This window comes from Mus caroli, unplaced genomic scaffold, assembly GCF_978045245.1.
Source record: "Mus caroli unplaced genomic scaffold, Mus_caroli_1 scaffold_8, whole genome shotgun sequence".
Taxonomy (NCBI): domain Eukaryota; kingdom Metazoa; phylum Chordata; class Mammalia; order Rodentia; family Muridae; genus Mus; species Mus caroli.
In genome coordinates this window covers 48563384-48588844 of record NW_028227263.1, presented here as the reverse complement: position 1 = coordinate 48588844, position 25461 = coordinate 48563384, and the positions used below count along the sequence as shown (strand labels likewise).

Sequence of the window (25461 nt, the reverse complement as noted above, 5' to 3'; positions counted from 1 at the left end):
TTATGTTTTAATCAAATTCAACTTGTCTAGTTTTTCTTAAATGAATTGTCTTTGATGATGGCATCTAAAAGGCTATTGCTAAATCAAGATCATCTAGATTTCTCCTGCATCATCTTACAGACATTTTATAGTCTTGAAATTTAGATCTATGGTCCATTTTGAGTGTGTGTGTGAGTGTGTGTGTGTGAGTGTGTGTGTGAGTGTGAGTGTGTGTGTGTGTGTGTGTGTGTGTGTGTGAGTGTGTGTGTGTGAGTGTGTGTGTGAGTGTGTGAGTGTGTGTGAGTGTGTATGTGAGTGTGTGTGTGAGTGTGTGTGTGTGTGTGTGTGTAGCTTATAAAGTCTATGTCTAGGTTCTTTCCTTCTTTTCTGTCACTCATACTATATAAATTAGAATGAAGAACAGAGTATGAAGTATGACCATTTTAAAACCACTTTAGAACTGAGTAATGGTATGGAACTATAATTCCAGTACTCAGGAAGCTGAGATAGAATTATCAGGAGTTTCAGGTTCTCCTAGGATTCATAAGTAAATTCCACACAAGCCTGGGTTGACACACTGTTTCACAAAACTAAACCAAATTAAACAACAACAAAAAAACAAAAAATGTAACAACAACAACAACAACAACAACAACAAAGAGATCATAAGAGGGAGGTTAGATTTCCTGGAACTGGAGTTACAAATGATTTTGAGCCACCATGTACGTGCTTGGGACTGAACCCAGCCAAGCAACAAGTGCTATAAGGCTGAACCATCTCTCGAGCATTCTGTCTTTCAGTCTGTCTGCCTACCTGTCTGTCTGACTCTCTGTCTCTCTCTGTCTCTCTGTCTCTGTCTCTCTCTCTTGTGTGTGTGTGTGTGTGTGTGTGTGTGTATGAGTGAGGGGGGTGGAATGGGAATGAATCATGTATCACGGTGTGCATGTGAAAACCAGAGAAAAGCATGTAGGAAGGAGGAGTTGGTTCTCCCTACCCTGTGTCACAAAGATGGAACTAAGGTCAGCAGTCTTGGCAGCTAGTTCTTTTACCTACTGTTCCACCTTACTGGGCTCAGTTTTTTTGTTTTGTTTTGTTTTCAAATGTAGAAATTCCTGTCTCCTTTTCCAAATACTGTAAGTATTCAGGGCTTAGGAAGGGTAAATAATAAAAGAGCTGAGTTCTTTTTGTATAGAGTTCTTCCTCTGCATTAGACTAATTTGGGCACACTGAGTGCAGACATTTGTCAGGAAAGATGGCTGCATGTTATATAAGTCAGGCTTCATGCTGGTCACCGACTCTTTGGTGACCAACAGTTATCTGTTGTAAACAAAGCAGAAATAAATAGGAGGACTAAAAAGAAACATAGGCTTAGGATTCAGTCAGTAGTATATACATGGTTACGTCATTTACTGGTTGTATAACCCTGGAGAAGTCACTGTGTTTTCTCATCCATTGCTTCCTGTCTTACACCTGCTCTGCTGTGCTGCTTTCCAGCAGCATCTTCAGAATGTGTTACTTACTGTCATCTTAGACATTTGGTTAAGTTAATACTAGTTTCTGCTTTCCGATGCCTGAAGCTCTAAAAACTCTGTTAACTGTGTACTTGCCCATACTTCTTTCCATTGATCAAGGATCTTTTAAAACATCAATTGTTGTTAATCCTGTTTTTTTCCCAGAGCCCTTAGAGCAGAATCTAAACTTCTGAGCCTGTGAGATGGCTCAGTGCATAAAGATTTCTGGCACTAAGCCAGACAACCCAACTGAACCTTAGGACACATATGGTAGAAGTAGAAAATTGATTGTCATGAGTTATCCTCTGATCTCTACATGCATACCATGGTACATATGTGCCACCTACCCTCACCCGATAACAAATAATTAAAAACCTCTAAACTCATTAGTTATGACCTGGAAGAGATAATCTGCATAACTTGATTCCAGTCATGTGCCTCAAGGGCAAGGGATGAGTTGGGTGAGTGTAGTGAGTGATCATGGGAGATACTGTCTTCTGGGTGTACAGGAAATATGTATGTGAAGGTACATTTTTTAACATTTCGGTCTTCAGGAAGCACCGTTTATTGGGATGGGGAAGACCAGAGTTGTTTCTTTAATGTGTTATCCAGCTCCAAGTTCTATTGTAGTGACTGCTATCTGACAAGTGCTAAAGAATTCTGAGAGTGGTGTAGGGCCTACTCCATAACTCTGTGAAATAGACATAGGTTTGTAAAGTATAGAGACACATAGTAAATAGCCCTTAACAAATAGTAGCTGTTGCTGAACTTTCTCTGTTCAAAGGAGGTGGTTGGTATAGGGACCACCTTATTATCTTTCATGGGACACATTTTAGAGAGTCAGCAGAAAAGAATAATTTCCCCCTCACCATTCTAGTCTGAATGAATCTTGAATCTAATTTGAGTAGGTCTTGATTCCGGGGTTCAAGAGGACTTCGGCAGGCTCTAGAGCAGCTGTTCTCGGCTTATAGGTCCAGATCCCTTGGGTTGTTGAACTACCCTTTCACAGGGGTCACCTAAGACCATTGGAAATGTCAGATATTTACATTACAATTCATAACAGTAGCAAAATTACAGTTATGAAATAGCAACAAAATTAATTTTATGACTGGGGTCACCACAATGTATATTAAATGTATATTAAAGAATAGCAGTATTAGGAAGGTTGAGAACTACTGCTCTAAAAAGCCTGTCTGGGACCTCTTGTTGGAGCCTGGGTTGGGAGAACAGCAGAGACGATCAGAACATTGGTTATGTATTTGTTTCCCGCCCCTCAGCTCCTCTTCAGAAAAAAGGGGCGGGGGCAGCGCTCTCCCCGCCTCCTTTCCTTCCTTTCTCTGTTCCTCCCTCCCTCCCCGCCCCTTCACTGAGCCTCTGTCTTTGCTGCCGCCCTACGTGGGCCTGAGTGTGCTGCGCCTCCGGAGCTGGGTGGCTGCGCTGCGGCGCTTAGCCGAATCCAGCCTGTCAGGCTGGTTCAGCCCGGGCTTTGTCCCAACTGCTGAGCAGGGAGAGGTGCGGCTCTGCGACAGATACACAAGATCATCAGAGATGCTGGGCCCCGCACCCACCGCCAGGTAATGCTGGCCTTCCCTGGGCCTGGCATAGTTAGACTGAGCTGGGGTAGTAGAAGCGGGTGTCTTTCTGCCTTCCGGGGAAGGGAATGGGGAGAACATTACATTTCATTTATATTAAGGGATTCTTAATAAGGAAAGGGCCTGGTGGTGTAACATTGAGATAAGCCCCTCAGGGCTAGGCCTGTGCTGGAATAAGGCATCTGGCTAGGGAAGGTTATGAAGGGGAAGCTGGATTTTTGGGGAACTGCATGCCTCAGGGGCCCCACTCCTTTGTAAGCATGCTTCTGCATGGTGGCCAGGGTGATGCTTTTCTGTGCCTTGGTTTAGCTGCGGGTTTCCTGGGACCCGGAATACTGTTCTCTGGTTGGAGATGTAGTGAAGATAGGAGACCCCTGCAGTTGTTCCTGGTCAGGCAGTCTCTATGAGCCTTAGTTTCCTTATTTGAAGAGAAGGGCTTAGCATTCTGTAACTGTGCCTTTCCTAGGCTGTAAAATTTACCTTGGAAAGGTGAGCTAGGTAGAGACAGAGGAGCCAGCCTTCCATATGCATCTTGCTGGTCTGTTTAGAACCAGTGACTTCATAAAGTGCTAATGCTTATGTTGGGGCTAAGAGTAGATATGTGGGGTGTGGGGTTGAGAAGAAACAGGTGAAAGTATGCTAATTTTTTTTTCCCTGAACTGGCTAATTCTTTGATACTTAGACCACTGCTATAAACTAGGCTGTCTTCTCTGGTGCAATGTTATTGATCTGCTAAGTAAATAACAGACCTTGACACTATGTAATATCTTAATCACTGTAATTCCTCCCTTTATTATCTGGCACCAAGAGATACACATACTAACCTATGTTGATTATTTTGGACCTTTCTCATCTTGGTTTCAGAGGAGCTATGTATGCATTTCCTCTGGGAAGCCTTCCTGTTCTCCCTTTCTTCCTGCCTCCTCCTGCTGGTCGGCTTTTCCTTGCCTGCCCCTCACCTGTTTTCTGATCTCACCGTTTTCCTTTTCTGATCTCACTGTTTTCCTTTCTTCCTTTCCTTGTCTTCACGCTTTCCACTTCTTGTCTCTTTTCCCTCCATAACCACGGTTTCTTTTTTCTGTTTTCCTTTTTCATTTCTTCCCTGGGTCCTCTTCTTCTTGGTTAGGCTCTCTTCTCTTTTTCTTTTAGAATCTTTTATTGTGCTTTCTCATTGGTAGTAAGTTGCTGACTTGGAGGGACCTTTGCTATGATGTTTGTAAGGTCCAAACATTCTAGCTTCCTTGTTTTTGACCTAAGCTCTGTTTTCTTTATGTGTCAGGCTGTCTCCTTACTGCCCTCAAGCTGTGTTTTGGGGCTTCCTAATAAGCAGTTATTCTTCCTGGATTTATTCCCCATCCTTTTCCTTGAGAACCAAGGCAGAATGTGGGCAGAAGGAAAAAATCATGATAGGAAGTCAAGAGCTTGAAGGCTCGAGCTGGAGAACAAGTACAAATACAGCTAGATAGGAGACCTTCCTGAGAGCCCCTCATTGAGATGAGGGCTGGGAGATAGCCAGTTTCCAGGGGGCACAGTGGGATGAAGAGAAGAAGGTGAAGTCCTGGGGCAAGAGTGTTCTTTAGGAAGAAGAAGGTGGCTTTGGCATCAAGATGGAGGTTATTGGGGGGTAAGGGTAGCTGTAAAGGGAAAGATTTATAGGATATGTAAAGGTATGTAAAAGATGTGTAGCCATATAGGTTAATTGTGTTCCCTCCTGATGGTAGGCTCTTTGAAGAGGATTATTTTTGCTCTGCACCCCTCCCCCCAGCCCTCCCCCGCCTGGAGGGGGAAACAGTCGGAGGGGAAACAGAGATGAGACTGACAGGGTTATTGTTTCATTGATACTAACTAATATATGCAATGTGTGTGCATGTGTGTATGCATATATACACATACATACAAAATGTCAATTTGGTATCCATCATTAACTGTTCTCTCTGGTTGGTGAGAACACTTGCCACCAAGCATGATGAGATCTGAGTTCTATTCCCAGGTTTTATATGGTAGAAGGAGAGACTAATTCCTACGAGATGTATGGATATGTGAGCCATGGTATGCTCTCACCACTATCCCAATGCACACATATATAAATAGATGTAATTTTAAAAATAAACATTCTCTCAGTCACCTATAGTATATTAGTTATGGTGCTGATTGGTTTTTAAAGGAGGTATTTAGATTCATTTGCTGCGTTCAGATGCAAGTCTAGGGGTGGACCCTCATGTGTAGTGTAGAGGGGAGCACAGGGAGCTATGTTAATGTAGTGGAGGAAGACTAAGTTTCAACAAATCAGTGGCAGGGCCGCACTGTAAACTCAAGTCTTCTTTAATTGTGATACACATTTACTTAGACTATGTTATCTTGTGACATTATGTGCATGTTGTGTATAAAGAATTTTCTTGTTTTTTTCTGTCTTCGGGAATAAAATGTAGATATTAATGAAATAGAAAACAAATTTACATGTGGTAGGTTATTATGCCCTGGCCAAACAAATTCTCAGAAGGAAGCAGACTTTGTCCCTGTTTATTTCTGGCTGCAGGCCATTTAGGTGACTCACTGCTGAGCACCCTCTCTGAGTTATTTGATCCCTTTCTCTTCCCTGTTTTCTTATATTCAATTTCGGGCACAAGATAGAGAGTCCAGAGACCAGATAGGCTAGGTATTTACTTCACAGACTTCTGTAAGATAAGAATGTAACACCCTGTAGGGCTGGTAGGAACCAGTGAGGCAATGGATGCATAAATACACTTTGTGCAGTGATCTACTCATATTCTTGTTATTCTGGATGCATTCCTAAAACACCTAAGAAGATGCTTAGATGCTGTAGCCCAGAAGCCCAAAGATGCAACTGAGAAATCTAAATTATTTCTCAATTCTTGAGGAATAAAAGAAAAAGAGGGAATATATAGAAAAAGCTTTTAGGGTTGGTAGTCGAGCTTCATGCTCAAAATGGAGGTCAGCTAGTAACATAGTGCTTTATTCATGACAGAGAGACGGTAGGGGGCCAGTATAAAAGATTTCATTTTGAGTGCCTATGATAAGTAGATAAATAGAAGAGAAAGTAATTAAGGTCAAATCTTCATGTAATGGTTGCTGGTTACCTGCTTGTTTACCCAAGTTTCCTATACTAAAATGAAAGGTACTTATATTAACATTGAAGAGTTGATTATGAAGATAAGTAAGTAATTTTATAAAAAATAAAAAATATGATGCTGGAGAGGAGGTATTGGCTGCTTTTCCAGAGGACTTGGGTTCAATTCTCTGCAATGGCAGCTCAAAACTGTCTGTAACCCAGTTCCAGGGGATCTGGCACTCAAATGCAGACATACATGCAATCAAAATACCACTGCACATAACAAATATTAAAAATAAATAAATAAAACACACAGTTGATACTTATAGCTATACTTATTCTTAATCTGCAAAAATAAACTCCAAAGTCACCTCTTAAGCAAGTCTTCCTTTGGGGCTGGAGAGATGGCTCAGTGGTTAAGAGCACTGGATGCTTTTCTTGAGGTGCTGAGTTCAATTCTCATCTATCACATGGTAGCTCACAAACATTTATAGTATGATCTGATGCCCTCTTCTGGCATGAATTTATACATGCAGATAGAGTATGTGTGTGTAAAATAAATACCTATAATAATATATTATATAATAAAAATCTATAATAAGTACCTACAATATTTTTTTTTTAAAGAAAGTCTTTCTTTACTGTTAGGACCTCTCTTCTGGATTTATGTTGTGCCTCTCTTCACTCAGTGGTGGCACTTGCCATTGATGTATTATTATGTAGATCCTGTATCTTTTCCTTCCATTAGTCTGCATTCATTGGAGGGCAAACTCCCTCTAGTATATTTTTCCTTCCCTCTAGTATATTTAAGAGTCAGCTGAGTGCCTTTTTAGTTTCTAAATATAGGTTAGTAAATAAAACAAATATACTTGCTACTGTTTATTAAGGAGATGTATAATAACTGAGTATAATTAAAAATTGTGATACTTGCTGTGATAATCAAGAGTGCCTTTTGATCATGTTAAGTCTAACTGTCTGTGAGACAACTGCCACTCTGACCAATACCTGCAGCTTAACAGAAGGTTAGGTAGAACCGACTGCCGGATAAGAGAGCTGTTTGGTGAAAAGGTTAAAACTTTGGTGTCATCAGCAACAAGGGTGGTATGTGAGGCCTTTGGGCTGGGGAGGTCACTTGGAGAGAGTGTATTATATGAGTAAAGGGGTCTGGAGTCTTGGTATTGTGAAAAATACTGAAGGAAGTGTATACAGAGGGGAGAAGAGAAGACAGAAAGATAGCAAATCAAGAGAATCCAAGATAGTAGGGTATTTAAAAGAGAACTGAGTTAATTATATTGACTGCTGATGAGACGTTGAACAAGCACGGAAAGTGAGCATTAGATTTTTAAGATGGCAATGCTTGGCAACCTTGACAAGAGGACTTCTGTGAAATAGGAAGCGCGCCACTGGGCACAGAGGGGAAGGCAGTGGAGACAGGACTTCAAGTATTCATAGAGAACTCTTCTGAGAAGCTCTGCTTCTGAGGGCAAGCAGAGATGTAGTGGTGTGTGGAGAGGAAGATGGTGTCAGAGAAGAGTTGTGTGCGCATGTGAAGGAAAATGTAGAGTGCTTGATATATTTTTCTAATATTTCTTGGGTCAGGTAAAAGGAATCATTTAGTTATTTTGAATTTCTTTTTTCTTTCCTATTCTACATCAGTTTCTAAACTCTTTGGCTCTACTTTTTAAGATAAATTTACTTTTGTTTTTTCAGGCTGGATTTCTGTGTGTAGCCTTGGCTGTCCTGGAACTCACTTTGTAGACCAGGCTGGCCTCGAACTCAGAGATCCTCATGCTTCTACCTTCCCAGTGCTGAGATTAAAAATGTGCACCACCACCACTTGGTTGTCAACTAACTAATTTCTTAACTACTCAGCCGTCTCTCCAGTGTTTGTCATCTTATTTCTTTAGGTCTTAAGTGTTTCTTCTCAACAAGTCCTTTCCTGACCAACCCTGGTCCCACACATGTGTACTTGACACTGTTTAATTTAAGTGCTTACTTTTTGTCTGCATCTCTTACTAGACACATAATTTATGCAAACATAGGAGTTTTGTTTTACCCAACACACACACACACACACACACACACACAACACACACACACACACACACACACACACACACACACACGCGCGCGCTTGCGCGCAAAGAAGTGGTTTGCAAATAGCACGGAAAATTAAGGATAAAGCCTGTAGGATGAGTGTGAAAAGAAAAGACAGCCTCCAGTTTCTTTGGGTCAGGTAGGGGCTGCAGTGGCAGCTAGAGAAGTCTCTTCAGGTGATAGGCAGGTTTCTTTTAAGGCAAAAGGAGCTAGCCAATGACAAATAGAAAGTTTCAACAGAAATAGTAGAAGGGTTTTAATCAGGAGAAGAATGTTAAGAGTAGGAAGGTAGGTAGGGGTGTGTGTGTGTGTGTGTATGTGTGTGTGTATGTGTGTGTTTTGAAAAAGCTGTTTGTGTGTGAATCACCTCTGCTTGCTGCTGTCACACCGCTGTACATAAGTACAGGGCAATACTAAGTGAATTTTAAGTCTTTTTGTTTGTTTTATTTTTTTTTTCAAGACAGTATTTCTCTATATAGCCCTGGCTGTCCTGGATCTCACTCTGTACACTAGGTTAGCCTTGAACTCAGAGATCCACTTGCCTCTGCTTCCAGAGAGCTGCGATTAAAGATGTGTGCCACCACAGCCCAGTGAATTGTCTTTTACTTCAAATCTCTGCCATTTTCATATCTTTATTGCCTCTCATTTCTTTTAACTTTAGGAAGGTTCTCAGCATAACCCTATGTCTCAATTCTGTCTCAAATTATCATTAGTGTCTAAAGAGTACTTTTAAGATAATCAAAATGATTAAGAAGGTGGTCATGAAAAGAGGGGAGGGGAAAAAAGAAGGTAGTCATGCCCTTATAAATATTTAAGTTAGAAGGTTAGGTAAATTGTATACCCTGATAAAGTTCAGATTCCTTTAAAATAAAGATTTGGAATTGTCTGGCTCTTGAGGAGCCTTCTGGTTTATTCCACAAAGACAGATTGTCTTAGAAAGTGGGCTCTTGCTCATTACCTGAGGTGTTCCATGTCTCTACTGGATCAAGACCATGGAGACATAGAAATTAATCATAGTTTTGTCCTTTGAGTTATTCCTTGCCTAGTGACCACAAGAAGTGAAGATGAAACTTGGCATTGCTTCATAGAAGTATGAATAAAATGCAGTTAAGTGTAGTAAAAAAATATTTAATAAAATCCTGGCATGAAGTTTCTTTCTACCTTAGACCACTTGTGTTCCCAGATGAAAGACACAGACAGTCTTATATTTGTAAATATGCCTTAAGCAGCACAGTAGCTGGGCAGCTGCCTACCCTCCATGCTGTTAGGATCCACTTTCCTACTGATAAGTCCCAGTTATTACTGACTGGTTTCTATCTTCCCTCTGGGCTGCTCTAAACTCCAATTGGGCAGCCCTCATGGTCATGTGTTTATGGCTCAGCCATCCCACTGCAGTCCCCTCCTCTCTCCTGCACACACTTCCTCTTCCAAGAGAGACATCTCCTTCCTCCTTCCTCGTAGTGGCCTCAAGCCTGGGAAACCTAAACCCCGCCCATGCCTCTTCTCCCCAGCGATTTATCAGTCAGAATTCACTAGGGGCAGGGTCCCTCAGTGTCTTACACTCAGTGTCTTACGTGTACACCCTCTAGCCTTTGGGGCAAACAGTTTTAGGGGACCCAAATTAGCATTAGAATACAAGCAGCATTAGGTCAACCCTCTACACAAAGACCCTACCCACAAAGACAGTTACATTTTGAAGGAGGGTAATTAGAGGCTTCTTTGAAGGTTTCTTAGAAGAAGTGAGTCCAGTTGGACCTTAAGGAATGAGTAGGAGTTTGCTAGGCACATTGAGGTGTCTTAGGCAGATAGAACCATGCAGGTAAAGGTGGAGATATGAAAGTGTACTGATTGAATGATGGGCTCGGGGAATGGTATAGGTAAAACTAGAAACAGATGAGGAAGAAACAAATGCTTGTTGGACATCTTTTTGTATCAAGCAGCATGTTAGGTACTGTCTTTTAAAAAGCTTTTGTGTTTTTTCATTCTTATGATAACTCTAAAGTAGGTAGTCTTGTTTGCATTTTACATAAGAGTCAACGGAGCATCAGAAATTAAAGTAGCTTTAAACCACCTACAGTTTTCTTCCCTGCTGCCCCAGCAATTGCCTTCTTGTTGCTATACTAGAGCAAGTAGCTGGCTGGAGGTTGCATAGTGGGAGTGCCTTTGACGCATTAGAAGGACATCTCTCAGCAAATTCAAGGCTTCAGTATTCCAGGTTCCTGCCAAAGCAAACCTCTTGGCACGATTTAATTAAAGATCAGATTCTAATAACCAGGCACCAAGGGCATACAGTACTCCTCAGGCATGAGTGTTGGCCATGTCAATATTGCAGCTGCTCTGGGTTGTTCAAAGTTAGAAATGTAGTTGGTATGTGGAGTAGTTCTTATTTCTTCTTCCTGTCCTTCTTTCATTTTGTTGACTAATTTATTGTAAACTTCTAGCATTTCGTTCCCTCCTTCCTTCCTTCCCTTTTCCCTCCTTCCCTCCCTCCCTCCCTCCCTCCCTCCCTCCCTCCCTCCCTCCCTCCCTCCCTCCCACTGTGCTGGGAATTGACTTGCATACTATTCTGCCATTGAACTATATCCACATCACCTTCCCTCTTTTATTTAAATAGTGATCTGAGGGATCTGGTGATCTGAGGGATCTGGTGATCTATCCGAGGGATCTGGTGATCTATCCGAGGGATCTGGTGATCTATCCGAGGGATCTGGTGATCTATCCGAGGGATCTGGTGATCTATCCGAGGGATCTGGTGATCTATCTGAGGGATCTGGTGAGGTGGTTCAGTGGGGGAAAGGCACTTATTAAACCTAATGTACTTAGTTTAATCCTTAGAACCCACCGGTGAAAAGAGAACGGACTGCTATACATTCCCCTCTGACATGCTCATGCATGTAGTGCACAAGCATGTGAACACATGTGCTGAACAAACACATGTAATAACTTTAAAAAATTTAAATTTAAGTGAATTAGAAGTTGTGTAGTATATTTCTTTGTTTCTAGAGGTTACCATGATATGTGGTACCGTGATCACACAAATATTTTTTCAGGTCTTTGTGTCTTGTGCTCACCACATACATGTTGTGGATGACTGGCAATATCTCTGAAACTATGCTTCTTTGGATTTGTTTCATTGTTCTATTCCCAGCGCCTAGTAGAGCCTAGAAAAATGGTGCCTACCAAGTAGATTTCCAAGCTTTTTATAAATTCTGAAGTGTGATCTGGTTATTAAAATACCTGTTCCAAACAATGGCTGAAATCTTATCTGTAAAGGTAATTTATCCAGCTTGTTCTCCAGGGAAACTGTTTCATAGGATTTCAGCAACTCACTTGGGAAATGTAAAGGACTGTCTTGCCCCATGTTGTGAGCTCAAGACATCCCAGAATCCTCAGTGCAAATGGATAGCAACTGGTTTCTTCCTTTAGGTAATACCTCTTTTCTCATTGTAGTTTCTCTATAGCTGTGTTCTTTAATCAACAGCTTTTTGTTTTGTTTTGTTTTGTTTTTAAACCTGAGACATTTACTGTCCAGGTACAGAACTGCTTAGAAAAGTCTGTTGTCCCCCCCCCCCCCCCCGATATATGTGAGGCAAAAAAACCCTTGGGTTTTTTCCTTTCTTTCTCTACTTTATTTACTGAGGTCTCTCCATGAACCTGAAGCTCACCAATCCAGCTAGTTTAGGTAGCAGGTTTCTCTGGGGTCTCATCTTTACTTCTCAGGTGCTGGAAATGATTGTAAAAACAGAGAGGACTTGAATAAAACAGAGAAGAACTTATGTGAGAACTCTTTTCAGAGGAGGTGACTAAAGGTGGACTAGGCTGCTTTTGAGGTTATAGATATCCTACTGGTGAGAATTTCAAGTATAGTTGGGACAACTCAGATGGCATCATCAGGTTTCAGACAATAGATTCCAGTAGAGTTTTGCTTAATCTACCCACTAATAATTCTCTTAAATATGATACAGTGATTAATAATAAAGAAAAATATGGTGATTTCCTGGCGTAATCCTGTACTGTGGGCCTAATGGGAGTTACATTAAATGAGGCTGCTGGTTGAAGGACTTGGGAGGCCAGAGAGAGCCTGGTTGGGTATAAGGTAGCTAGGAGAGTATAATTTTGGAACTGGCAGCCTAGAGTAGGAGGGCATTGCCAGTTGAGACACTGGATGCTCTCTTGGAGGAGCTAAGGGACCTGAGTGGGAGCTGGAGGAGAAGGCAAACCTAAATATCCAGGGAGTGAAAGTAGAAGAAATGAAAAAGCAGCCGCCCAGCTAGTCAGTTCAGATTAACACAGGCACCCTTGGTGTTGATATCGTTTGTTCAAAAAGGAAAGGAGCAATTGTTTTGCCAGAGGTTGGTCAAGAAGAATTAAAATCCAGTTGAAGAGGCAGGCGGATTTCTGAGTTCCAGGACAGCCAGGGCTATACAGAGAAACCCTGTCTCAAACAACAAACAGTTAAGATTTTCTTTAGTGAAGAGAGAAATCATTGCATTGACATGGAGCCTGGCTCCTTCCCCTTCCTTGCTCCTTTTCTCTTTCCAGGGTGATTAAGAATATTTAATGATGGCCAGGTATACATTTTTAATCTCAATACTTAGGAGGCAGAAGCAGGCAAATCTCTGAGGGTTTGAGTTTAGCCTGGTTTACATAGTGAGTTCCAGAACACCCAGAACTATATAGTGAGACTCTGTCTCGAAAAACAAGATGACGACGAGGACAACAACAACAACAACAGGAGAATATTTTGTGAGCTAACAGGCAGTATAGCTTAGTGATAATGCCCAGAGTTTCATCTTTAGCACTTTAAAGAAAGAAAGAAACAAAGAAACAAAGAGAGAGAGAAAGAAAGAGTACTTGGGAAGTTCAGGACTTTTTAGACATAAATTGAATGTGGATACCCTTACTTTGTAATGCCAATTGGTATCTTACTTAAGGACTTTGTATTTTATCTGTACTAGTAAATTCCTTTCAAGACCGCATATATCTATCTTTCTGTAAACTGTATATAAACTTGTATCTACTATAAGTTAAAAAGGTAAGGCACTGTTGATCTTCAAAGATGGCTCCTGGAAAATATATATCTGTAAGCAAATTATAACACTACAAAGAAATGTGATAACCTGGAAATAAACACATTGCCTTGGAGCATAGAGAAAGGGCACCTGACTTTTTGGAGGTCGGAACATTTTCTAAAGGCAGCATAGAAACAACAGAGTTAATCCTCAAAGGATGGATGAATTGAATTCACGAATAGGAAAATAGGCGGATGAAACATCTTGTGTAAAGGGATGGAGGTGTGAAAGTTATGACATATTTAAAGAAATTAAAGAAGATGTATAGCTATACTGTAAAAGGAATTAAAAGGAATGGAGATACAGAAAGTGAGACTGGTGAATGGGCCTGGTCAAATATGAGATAAATTTTCTACTATTTCATGAATTAATAAGGAGAAAATATAAACTCTGGACACATTTATCTGTTGTCAAGAACAAGAACATTTTAAGGCACTAATCCCTGTTTTAATTAAAATCACTTGTCGACATATCATGGGGTTTTCCTCTTTTAAGTTTTATTCTGTGTTCAGAGGAGGGATATCCAGAAGAACTGGCACATGGGCAGCATCTTTCTTGTGAAGGACCAAAAGGTTTAAGCACTGTACATTTGTGGGCGTATGGTCATTATTCTGCCAGTGGGACCTGAAAGAGGGTTTAGGTATATGTAAATGTGTGAATGTTGTTTAGTCTTGGTAAAGCTAGCCACAAAGCCAGAAGTTTCACCAACACTCGGCAACATAGGGAAAGATAACTTATGTAAAGTTATCAAGTTAAATGTTGTCAGCAGACTCACCATATGGAGTGCTGCTGGAGGTTTTAGTTAAGCCTCATGGAGATGGATGAATGGGACTGAAGAAGCTGTGGGGTTTCTCAACATCTAGTAGGTGTTATTGGCTTTCCCATCGAGGTTTTGTCTGGTCCATATCTGCTTTTCACCTACACCATGGTGTATATATTTGTTCTTTAGACTCTGAGGGAAGAGACTGCAGAGAAAAACAAAATCTTGGTGAATTTTTAGCAGTGTTTGGAACACATTAGGGATTTACATCTGGCTTACTGACTAAATAGGCTAGCAGTATTCATGACAAGTGCAGAATGGCCGTATGATTTTAATTTTAAAACATTTAAAATATGTAACTACTTGTTCTAAAAAATATGAATGTTATTATTATGGTTTTTTTTTCTTTTGATTCTAGTAGCTGCTGCTGCTGGTGGTGACAATGTCAAATAACGGCGTAGACATCCAGGACAAACCCCCAGCCCCTCCGATGAGAAACACCAGCACTATGATTGGAGCTGGCAGCAAAGACACTGGAACCCTAAACCACGGCTCCAAACCTCTGCCTCCAAACCCAGAGGAGAAGAAAAAGAAGGACCGGTTTTATCGATCCATCTTACCTGGAGATAAAAGTACAGTACTTTGTTTATTTTCATCATTTGTATGCTTTAAGAAGAAAAAATCAAAGCAAATCAGCCTTTTCCCTATGAATAGTCTGAAGAGAAGATCTTTCCTTCCCTGACTTAATTCTCCTTCAGTACCTTTTATTTTCTTGTTAACATGTCTTGCCTTCTTAGAGTGGCTAAAGCCAAATGCAAAATTGACTTATTGCTCAGGATTATATTTCAACAAAAATTTAAGAATAAATTTGCTCTTGCCAGCTTTCAGATAAATTGAAAATATTTGTATGTATCTATTTCTTTTTCCTTTTTTAATTTTTAAAAATGCTTATCAAATCATAAAACCGAAGGACTTTTGAAGTGTCTTTGGAAATTTCTTTTTTCCAGATTACTTTCACTTGGAATGCCACCTTTGCAAATTTTGATCGCCTTATTTTTTTGTCTAGATCTTGGTCCCATTTTCAAGATTTAGTATTTAGTGTTAGTAAGGATAGGCAGGGATAGTCGAGGAAAGATGGTGGAGGTAAGTAGGAATCACTGTGAGTTCAGTATGAGTAAGACTTACTAGGCAACCTCATTTCCTGTTGTTTTTAAAGTCTAGATCTCACTCTGTATCCCTGCTAGCCAGCCAGAAATGCATGACGTTCTCCTGCCTTAACTTCCAAGTGTGATATTACTGACAAACGCCACCATGCTTGCCTTTCATTACCCTCTTACTAATAAAACTTGAAAGAATAATCAAAATCTTAATGATGAACCTGAAAAAGTCACTGCCATCTTTATAGAAAAAAACAGTGGAAACATAAAAGTTTGAGTGTTCCCATAGATGATTTTTTAAAAAAGATTTATTTATAATATGTAAGTACACTGTAGTTGTCTTCAGACACACCAGAAGAGGGCATCAGATCGAGTTACAGATGGTTGTAAACCATCATGTGGTTGCTGGGATTTGAACTCAGAACCTCTGGAAGAGCAGTCAGTGCTCTTAACCACTGAGCCATCTCTCCAGCCTCCCATAGATTTTTTTTTTTTTTTTTTTTTTTTTGGCAGATACTAACAATGCTAACTTAGGCTAGGCAGTGGTAGCACATGCCTTTAATCCTACCACTTGGGAGGCAGAGGCAGGCAGATTTCTTAAGTTTGAGGCCAGCCTGGTCTATAGAGTGAATTCCAGGACAGTCAGGACTACACAGAGAAACCCTGTCTTGAAAAAGAAAAGAAATAAAAGCTAGAGTTCTCAGGTATCCATGTAGGGCTCTTTTTGTGGTGAGGCTTTCTATCTGTGGAAGTACAAGCTTCAGGTTCTGATTTACCACCATCAAGAAAGTCACAGGGTAACAGCAAAGCAGGAGGCAGCCTTCTGAAATTATATATCTTATGAGGAACTTGTATAGCAATACAGAAAGAACTACAACTTGACTAAAAATCAGGCAACTCAGCTTAAAACTAGACAAAGGATCTGTATAGACATCTCTCCAAAGAAGATAGACTAATGGAAAACATTGTTATCATTAGTTGCCAGGGAAGTACAAATTCAAAACACCGCACACTAGGATGGCTGTAGCAAAAGCTGGATGATATCAAATGTTGGTGAGATTATGGAAGTATTTGATCCTCTCATAATTGCTGGTCGGAATGTAAAATGGTACAGCCTTAGGGAAAGCATTCTGGCAGTTCTTCAGGTGCTTAAATGGAGAGAAATGATAGTACCCGGCATTTCCATCAAAGAGAAATAACGCTTTAGCCTCATTTTTTTTTTTTTGTGCTTCCCAAGGAACTATCTAGTATTAAAAATAAAATATAACATCAATATAATGAATAATATTTAATTTAAAAAGTAAAGTCCTGAGCCATACTGCATCTGTGGGTAAACCTTGAAATATGTGGTTAAGGAAAAGACCTAGTCATAATGGTCACATAGTGTGTAGTTCCATTCATGTGAAATGTCTAGAAATGTAAATTCCTAGATAAAAGGCATGTTAGTGGTTGCCTAAGGATACAGAGTAGGTGATAAACAATGAGATTAAGGGAGTGATGGCTAAGAGGTAGGAAATTTCTTTTTGGAATGATCAAAATGCGTTGAATTATGGTGTTGTTTGTCTGGCTCTGAAAATACTAAAAGTCCAATTATACTTTATAAGTAAATTATAATAGTATGTAAATGATTCTCAATAAAATTGGTGTTTGTGTGTGCATGCCTGCCTGCCTGCCTGCCTGTGTGGTGTATATGCGTATGTCAGTCCTATGCTTAAGCACCTGTAGAGATCAGAGGGAGGACATTGGGTATCCTAATGTATCCCATTCTACCTTATCCCCTTGAGAAAGGTCTTTTACTGAAGTTGGAGCTAGGTGGACAGTAAGCAAGCCCCAGCAATCCTCCTGTTTCTGTCCCTCCCAAAATCCTCTACAGTGGTGGGATTACAGATGCACATGGGCATACTTGTTTTTGAAATGGATGCTGGCAATTTTAACTCTTATTCTTATTCTTACATTACTCACTGAACTGCCACCCTAGCCTCTTTTTGTTTGTTTTAAAAGATTTCCCATCTAGAACAGGATAGAAACAGCACCTTCATATGTCATTGCAACCAAAGGAGTAGTTTTACATGCCCTAAATCTAGATACCTAGGTTGCAATCTTGCTTCTTTCACAAGCTGGATATCACATTTGTGTCAGTGACTTCTCTGTAGACTTTAGTGCTTTCATCTAAAAAAATGAGAGCCAGAGCAACAGACACAGTTCTTTTTTAGCTCTGCAACCCTGTATTTATATAGATGAGGTATTGCAAAGTGTCGTTGGATCAGGTTTATTTATGTAGATGGAAAGAAACCAGGACATTGTGAGGTATTTTTATTGATGATGAAGCTGTAGACTTGGAGGCTCTTCTGGAAATCTCAGTTCCCCTAGGCCAAATTTGGTGTGAAAAAAATGAATCTTTTTTTTTCCTTTTTAATTGTCTTTCTTTCTTTCTTTCTTTCTTTCTTTCTTTCTTTCTTTCTTTCTTTCTTTCTTTCTTTCTTTCTTTCTTTCTTTCTTTCTTTCTTCCTTCCTTCCTTCCTTCCTTCCTTCCTTCCTTCCTTCCTTCCTTCCTTCTTTCTTTCTTTCTTTCTTTCTTTCTTTCTTTCTTTCTTTCTTCCTTTCTTCCTTTCTTCCTTTCTTCCTTTCTTCCTTTCTTCCTTCCTTCCTTCCTTCCTTCCTTCCTTCCTTTCTTTCTTCCTTTCTTCCTTTCTTCCTTTCTTCCTTTCTTCCTCTTTCTTTCTTTCTTTGAGACAGGGTTTCTCTGTATAGCCCTAGTTGTCCTGGAATTCACTTTGTAGACCAGGCTGTCCTCGAACTCAGAAATCTGCCTGCCTCTGCCTCCCGAGTGCTGGGACTAAAGGCGTGCGCCACCAGTGCCCGGTGAAAAAACTAATCCTATCCTCAAGATCCCGTCTGCATCTTTCTAGGTTGAAAACAGCTACAAGAAATTTTTGTAAGATCTAATAGCCTGTATTTTATTTTCTAGCTATGAAGTTTCTATAGATTCCGTTAGTACCCCTGCTTTAAGAGCTGTGTCGACTGTGATTAATATATATTAAGATGGAAAAATGGCTGAGTTTCTTCCCTTTGCAATCTTAGTTTCAGTCAGCAATCTATTACTTAACTGCAAGATATACATCAGAACTAGCAGTCTTTGACATGCTCTGCCTTTATGTAGTATTTGAGGATTAGTAGAGGCTGCATAGATAACTAGTCTAGAAATGAACTCCACTAACCATGACTGAGATCTGCCCCTCGCATCAGCTCCGTCATTAATTATTTTTAAATATTGTTATAGCATCACCTGTAAAGTGGGAGTAACAACTCATGCCCATCTATGTCATTAGGCATTTGTATACCACTTTATGTCATGAAAGTAAATTATTTTCTAAACTGCAAAACCATACAGATGAGAGGTTAACTTATCTTTATGAAATCTCATTTATTCTTTTATCATTATCCAATACCCACAACCTATTTCCAATAGGAAAGTTGAAGCTTAGAGAATAGTAAACAATGTCCAAGGTCTCATTGGTGGAAAGTGAGAGGAATGAATGTAGAACTAAGTCTTCCTAAAGTGTCTATTGCATCTACTACTGTGCTCCTGTTAGTTCTTCTCATATCAGACTCATACATGGTACTTTTAAGAAATATGTACCTGTTCCCACCCAGATGTTGGAGACAGAATTTCTAGAGATGCAGTGCTGTGACTCTAAGGAAAACGAGAATGAAAAGTTCTTTACAGGTTGCAGTAGTGGTTTAGACTAGAGCTGGCAGTGGGTGGTGATGTCTGTGGGCATTACCTAATGCTGATCTCTAGGATGGCCTCAGTTTGTGCTTGAGGGAATGCATACATGATTGGAAGGAGAAGCTATAATTGAAGGCTTGTAATAGGTGATGCTGAGTTGCAGAATTCCATGTGGGAAAGCCTGGTTCCTGTGGTTAGGATTTGGAGCCTTGGGTTTATTCTAAGAAGTCGCATAGCATTTAGTTTGCAACCTCTTTCTGGCTGCATTTTCATGACCAAAGTGAAATTCTCTGAGCCTGGGAAGAGGTTGGTGAAGTTAATTTTAATACTGAACTACAGGAGTGTTTATCTCTCTTAAGTCTGGAATGTTTTACTGCCTTTTGCTCAGATTAGTTCAGTTGAGCCAATGAAAAATGAGCTGTTTAAAACTAATTTAAATATGGGGTTAATTCATCTTGCTGAAACTTTAATGTCTTGGGTAAAGCATGGGATTTTGTAGTCAGCTGCTTTCTCCAAGCTAAGCCCAAGCTGAACTAAGACAGAGATAGAAGGTTGCAAGCTTCTTTTCTTATGTTATTTCTTCAAACTTAAGATCTTTACTTATATGAAAGCAAGGTGATTCTTTCTCTTTTCCTTTCTGTCTTCAGTCATATCTGAATTCTCTGTCTTAATCAGCTTATTGAGAACTCTTACTTCAGGAGTTGCAAATATTAATAATAAAACTTGTTTTTAAGGTTCTTTAGTTTATAAAACCATATATTGTAATTGATTCACAGAATAGTAAATTGTGCTTTTTTTTTCTTTATTTCATTCCTTTTTTTTTCTTTTTGACACCTTTATTACTGTGTTGAATTCTAATGGTGACTAATGTCACCCTTATTTTGTTTTTAATTCCAAAGGAGAGGCATCCAATGTTTTATAGCTATATAATGTTTTTTAGTGGCTTTTATAATTAGCTTTTATTGGGTTAAATAAATTTTGTAATCATATTTACTAAGAAGTTTTAATGATGTTGGATATCACATTTTAGCAAAAGCTAAATTAATTTAATTTACTATATATACTCCCTTTTTTCCTTTTCCTTTTTTATAGTTCATTTTATTTTATGTATATATGTGAGTACCTACATATGTGTATGTGTGTGCTTGAAATCCATGGAAGCCAGAAGAGAGTGTTAGATTCCCTGGAACTAGAGCTACAGACTGTTATTAGTCACCACAATGAGTGCTGGGGACTAAACCCAGGTCAGGTCTTCAGGAAGAGCCCCAAGCATTCTAAACTGCCAAGCCACCTCTTTCTAGTTCCTTCCTTCCTTCCTTCCTTCCTTCCTTCCTTCCTTCCTTCCTTCCTTCCTTCCTTCCCTCTCTTTGTTACTTTTTAAACTTCTAATGATTGATGGATGAAGATGGTGATGAGGAAGAGGAGGAGGAAGAGGAGTATTTGTTTGTGTCCCATGGCATCTGTGTGGAGGTCAGAGAACAACTTTTGGAGTTGGTTCTCAGCTTCTAGCACATGGGTCCTAGGAACTGAATTCTAGGCTTACATGGCAAGTGCTTTACCGATTGAGCCATCTTATTGGCCTTTCTTTGCCTTCTTAATATGGTAAATTGCATTTACTTAAAAAGTTGATGTATAACTAATACCATATAGTTCACCATCTCAGAATATTTGATATTTTAGTATATTTACAAAATTAAACAGGAGCTATGAGTATAACATAATGGTATACATTAGCATAAACATGCATAAAGGCCTATGTTCATATCTCAGCACCAAAAATATTTGTTCAGTCAGTACAGTATCAGTACATTCTTATTAGACCAAAAAGAAATTCTATTCCCTTTTTTTTTTTTTTTGGGGGGGGTTTTTGAGACAGGGTTTCTCTATGTAGCCCTGGCTGTCCTGGAATTCACTTTGTAGACCAGGCTGGCCTCGAACTCAGAAATCCACCTGCCTCTGACTCCAAGTGCTGGGATTAAAGGCATGCGCCACCACGCCTGGCAGAAGTTCCATTCCTATTAAGTCAGTCTTCATTTGTCTCTTCTCTCATCCCCTGTAGACTTATATGTATTTTCAGTCTGAGTTTGTCTGTTCTATATATTTCAATAAATGGAATTACAAAATATGCTGTGTTCTTCTTTTTAAAATTTATTTTATTTTTATGTGTATGAGTGTTTTGTCACATATATGTAAACCATGTATATGTCTGGTGCCTATGGAGGTCAGAAGAGGGTATGGGGTGTTCTGGAACTAGAGTTACAGATGGTTGCTGAGGAGTGAAGCTAGGTCCTCTGCATTATGCTAAATGATGCAAGTTTTCAAAGTTGTCATCTGATCTGCACAAAAAATGCCAAGGCATACAGGAAGTATTCTTAAATACTGAGACATCTTTCCAATCTTTCCAGCCCTCCTCCCGCAGCTTCTTGTACTTAGCATAATGCTTACAAAGTTCATCCATTTTATAGCATGATGAGGGCTTCATTTCTTTTTATCAGTGAACTTCATTATATGAATCTTATACAATTTATGCATTTATCAGTTGACGGAATGTTTTATCAGGTTTACTCAATCACAGGCTAGAGAGATGGGGTTTCTGGCCTTGGGCTATTGAACTCCTAGGAGCATAGATTTGCATTATCCAGTTTTATTCTTCAATCCCAAATCAGAGTATATGTCTAGTAAAAGATTACTCTTATCAAAGTTGGTTGGCTTTCTGGTGGCAAAATCCTGAGCACTTTGCTTCCTTTAGGGCTTTGCTTACTCTGTTTCTGGATTGTCCTTCCCTGCCTCTGCCTAGCTAATAGCTATTTATCCTTAATGATTTCTTTCAGATGGTATCTTTTACAGAAGGGTAACTCATTGTTTACTTTCATCTATATTCTGAGCAGTAATTGGTGTCCTATAGGACTTGAAATTCAAAGACTTTTCTAGGGTTGAACAATGAATGAGTGCATGCCAAGATGATAAGAAATGGGTGTAGTGCATAAAACCAGAGACACTGAAATTTATAGAGGAGAAAGTGGGGAAAAGCCTCGAAGGTATGGGCACAGAGGAAAAATTCCTGAATAGAACAGCAATAGCCTGTGCTGTAAGATCAAGAATCAACAAATGGGACCTCATAAAATTGCAAAGCTTCTGTAGAGCAAAAGACACTGTCAATAAGACAAAAAGGCCACCAACAGATTGGGAAAGAATTTTTACCAATCCTAAATCTATCCATTATATAGAAAGAGCTCAAGAAGCTGAACTCCAGAAACTCAAATAACCCCATTAAAAATGGGGTACAGAGCTAAACAAAGAAATCTCACCTGAGAAATACCAAATGGCTGAGAAGCACCTGGGAAAAAAAAAAGTTCAACATCCTTAATCATCAGGGAAATGCAAATCAAAACAACCCTGAGATTCAATCTCACACCAGTCAGAATGGCTAAGATCAAAAATTCAGGTGACAGCAGATGCTTGCAAGGATGTGGAGAAAGAGGAACACTCCTCCATTGTTGGTGGGATTGCAAGCTTGTACAACCACTCTGGAAATCAGTCTGGCGGTTCCTCAGAAAATTGGACATAATACTACCGGAGGATCCCGCAATACCTCTCCTGGGCATATATCCAGAAGATGTCCCAACCGGTAAGAAGGACACATGCTCCACTATGCTCATAGCAGCCCTATTTATAATAGCCAGAAGCTGGAAAGAACCCAGATGCCCCTCAACAGAGGAATGGATACAGAAAATGTGGTACATTTACACAATGGAGTACTACTCAGCAATTAAAAACAATGAATTTATGAAATTCTTAGACAAATGGATGTATCTGGAGGATATCATCCTGAGTGAGGTAACCCAATCACAAAAGAAGTCACTTGACTTGCACTCACTGATAAGTAGATATTAGTCCAGAAACCTAGAATACCCAAGATACAATCTGCAAAACACAAGAAAATCAAGAAGAAGGAAGACCAACGTGTAGATATTTCATTCCTCCCTAGAATAGGGAACAAAATACCCATGGAAGGAGTTACAGAGACAAAGTTTGGAGCTAAGATAAAAGGATGGATCATCCAGACTGCCCCACCTGGGGTCCATCCCATAATCAGCTGCCAAATGCAGACACTATTGCATATGCCAGCAAGATTTTGCTAAAAGGACCCTGATATAGCTGTCTATTGTGAAGCTATACCAGTGCCTGGCAAATACAGAAGTGGATGCTCACAGTCATCTACAGGATGGAACACAGGGCCCCCAATGGAGGAGCTAGAGAAAGTACCCAAAGAGCTGAAGGGGTCTGCAACCCTATAGGTGGAACAACAATATGAACTAACCAGTACCCCCAGAGCTCGTGTCTCTAGCTGCAGATGTAGCAGAAGATGGCCTAGTCAGCCATCATTGGGAAGAGAGGCCCATTGGACTTGCAAACTTTATATGCCCCAATACAGGGGAATGCCAGGGCCAAGAAGTGGGAGTGGGTGGGTTGGGGAGCAGGGTGAGGGGAGGGTATAGGGAACTTTTGGGATAGCATTTGAAATGTAAATGAAGAATATACCAATAAAAAATTTAAAAAAAAGAAAGAAAGGAATGGGTGTAGTAGCACATGACCAATAAAAAATTAAAAAAAAAAAAAAAGAAAGGAATGGATGTAGTGGCACATGTCTTTAGTCTAGGAGGTAGAGACAAGTGGATCTCTGAGTTCCAGGCCTGCCTGGTATACAGAGCATGACCCAGGACAGCCAGGGCTACACAGAGCCACTTTATCTTGAAAAAGTAAAAAAAAAAAAGGGTAAGTTTTAACCTCAGTTTTCTTGGCTGTATAATGGAGATAATCCGTGCTGTCTGCCTCCAGGGCTTGTTGCGAGGAGGCAGTGAGACAGTGGCTAAAGCTCTTTAAGACCTGTGCATATATGAAGGAGATGGTTACTTTTTCCAAGAAGAAATGACAGATTTGGCTTTTTCTCTAGTTCTTTCTCCTATATTTTTGCCTTAGGAACTCTGTTTGCTGCTGGGGTTCTAGCTGGTAGTCTACCTAAACCTGACATAGTACCTAGGCTATGTCGGCCAGCTATATCCCCAATTGGCCTTCTCCTTTCTCACTTCCTCTTCTCAGGTCTGGTTGATGTTAAGCTGCTATTTCAGTTAGCAGTTGCTTTCGTTCGAGTCAGGAAGGATTGGGATGGCACAGTGGAGGGAAAGACTATCAGGTAGACTGTTTTACTATCATGTGCCCTGTGACTCAGGACAAGGCAGTTTCTGTTTCAGGGATGTCTTTCTTCAGGAGTAAAATTAGATAGTTTCTAAGATTACTTCCTAACCGTTTCCAGAGTGTTCTTAAACTAAACTCTGTGTTGAGTTCTGTTTGAGATTTATAAATTTAGTAATCATGATTATAAGCCATGACTTGGTTGGATCCTTAAGAAGCTTACATTTTACAAGGAATTGTTTGAGATAATGAGTGACGAGGTGTATGATGGTATAACAGACTTTATGCCTTGGAAATTCACAGGGGGAGAAGTAGAAGACAATCCTTTTCTGAAAGAAATGGGACTTGAGTCAGTCTTTAAAAGAGAAGAAAAAGTGAGCACCAAGTAGGAGGGGGAGCTGTGAGGTGTATTCAGAGGCTGTAGGCAGAAAACAGACTGGCTGGAAGAGGTAGAGTTCATTTCAGAATTAACCCTGCTCTTTCCATGTGGTACATGATTTCATTTCTTTGACACGCTTTTCTATAAACCGCTTGCTCCCTCTCTTTGGATCTTTATTACCATTGTTCCTTCTTGGCTTAGCATCCATGTCTGGTATGTTATATACTTTATTAATATACAATAACAAGATATGTAAATATAACATGTTTAAATCTAAATTAAACAATATAATTGTAATTCTCTAAAACCTTTTAAGGGATTAGTTTAGAAGGGATTTAGAAACAGCCATTTGAAACAGAAAGCCTTTCCAAAGCCCTGCCACATGTCCTATACATTCTAGCTTAGAGTGAGACAGATGCAATTATATTATAAGTGACTGCTTATCTGGGGCCATGGTGTAATCCTTAGCCTTGTCTTTCTCAAAGCAGCTGCTCTAGAAGGGAAATTGCCAAGTTTATAAATAGCCCAACCCTTAGCAACTGGAGTGTAGGCTAGAGGTTCTTTTGAAGTTACTGAAGAAAACAATCTTTGGGACCAGACCTGGGTTCAAATCACACCCCCTGCAGCAATATTAATAAATTACTCTGTTTTGATCTATACATAGGTAGTAGTAGTAGTTAGCTTTCTGAAGTCAGCGTGCAGTTCTTTAGCAGTGGTAGAGTAGAAGAATGTAAGGGCTTAGGCTCTTATTTCACGTGCTTGATGACCAGGCAGATCTGTGCCGCAATCTCTTAGTTTACAAATGAAAGTTGACCTTCAGGCCTGTGATGATCATGTACAAAATATGTATGAAATACCTGTTAAAAATTATGGGATGTCATCTTGGGAACATCTCAGGAATATCTTTGAGAGTACTTGCCA

At 39.9% G+C, this 25461-nt stretch overlaps 1 protein-coding gene across 6 annotated transcripts in view; it reads left to right on the top strand.

Annotated features, from left to right (window-relative positions):
- Positions 1 to 25461, top strand: part of Pak1 (p21 (RAC1) activated kinase 1) — a 124644-nt gene that overhangs the window by 53451 nt on the left and 45732 nt on the right. For 3 of the 6 annotated variants that reach the window (XM_021167463.3, XM_085841513.1, XM_029479658.2), the window contains exon 2: positions 14500 to 14713. In XM_021167463.3, coding sequence (XP_021023122.1) covers positions 14524 to 14713 — 190 coding nt within the window. In that variant the 5' untranslated portion in view covers positions 14500 to 14523. Of the gene's footprint in view, positions 1 to 2869; positions 3065 to 14499; positions 14714 to 25461 lie in introns of those variants that run through there. The other 3 variants (XM_029479657.2, XM_029479656.2, XM_085841512.1) reach the window with 3 other exon arrangements.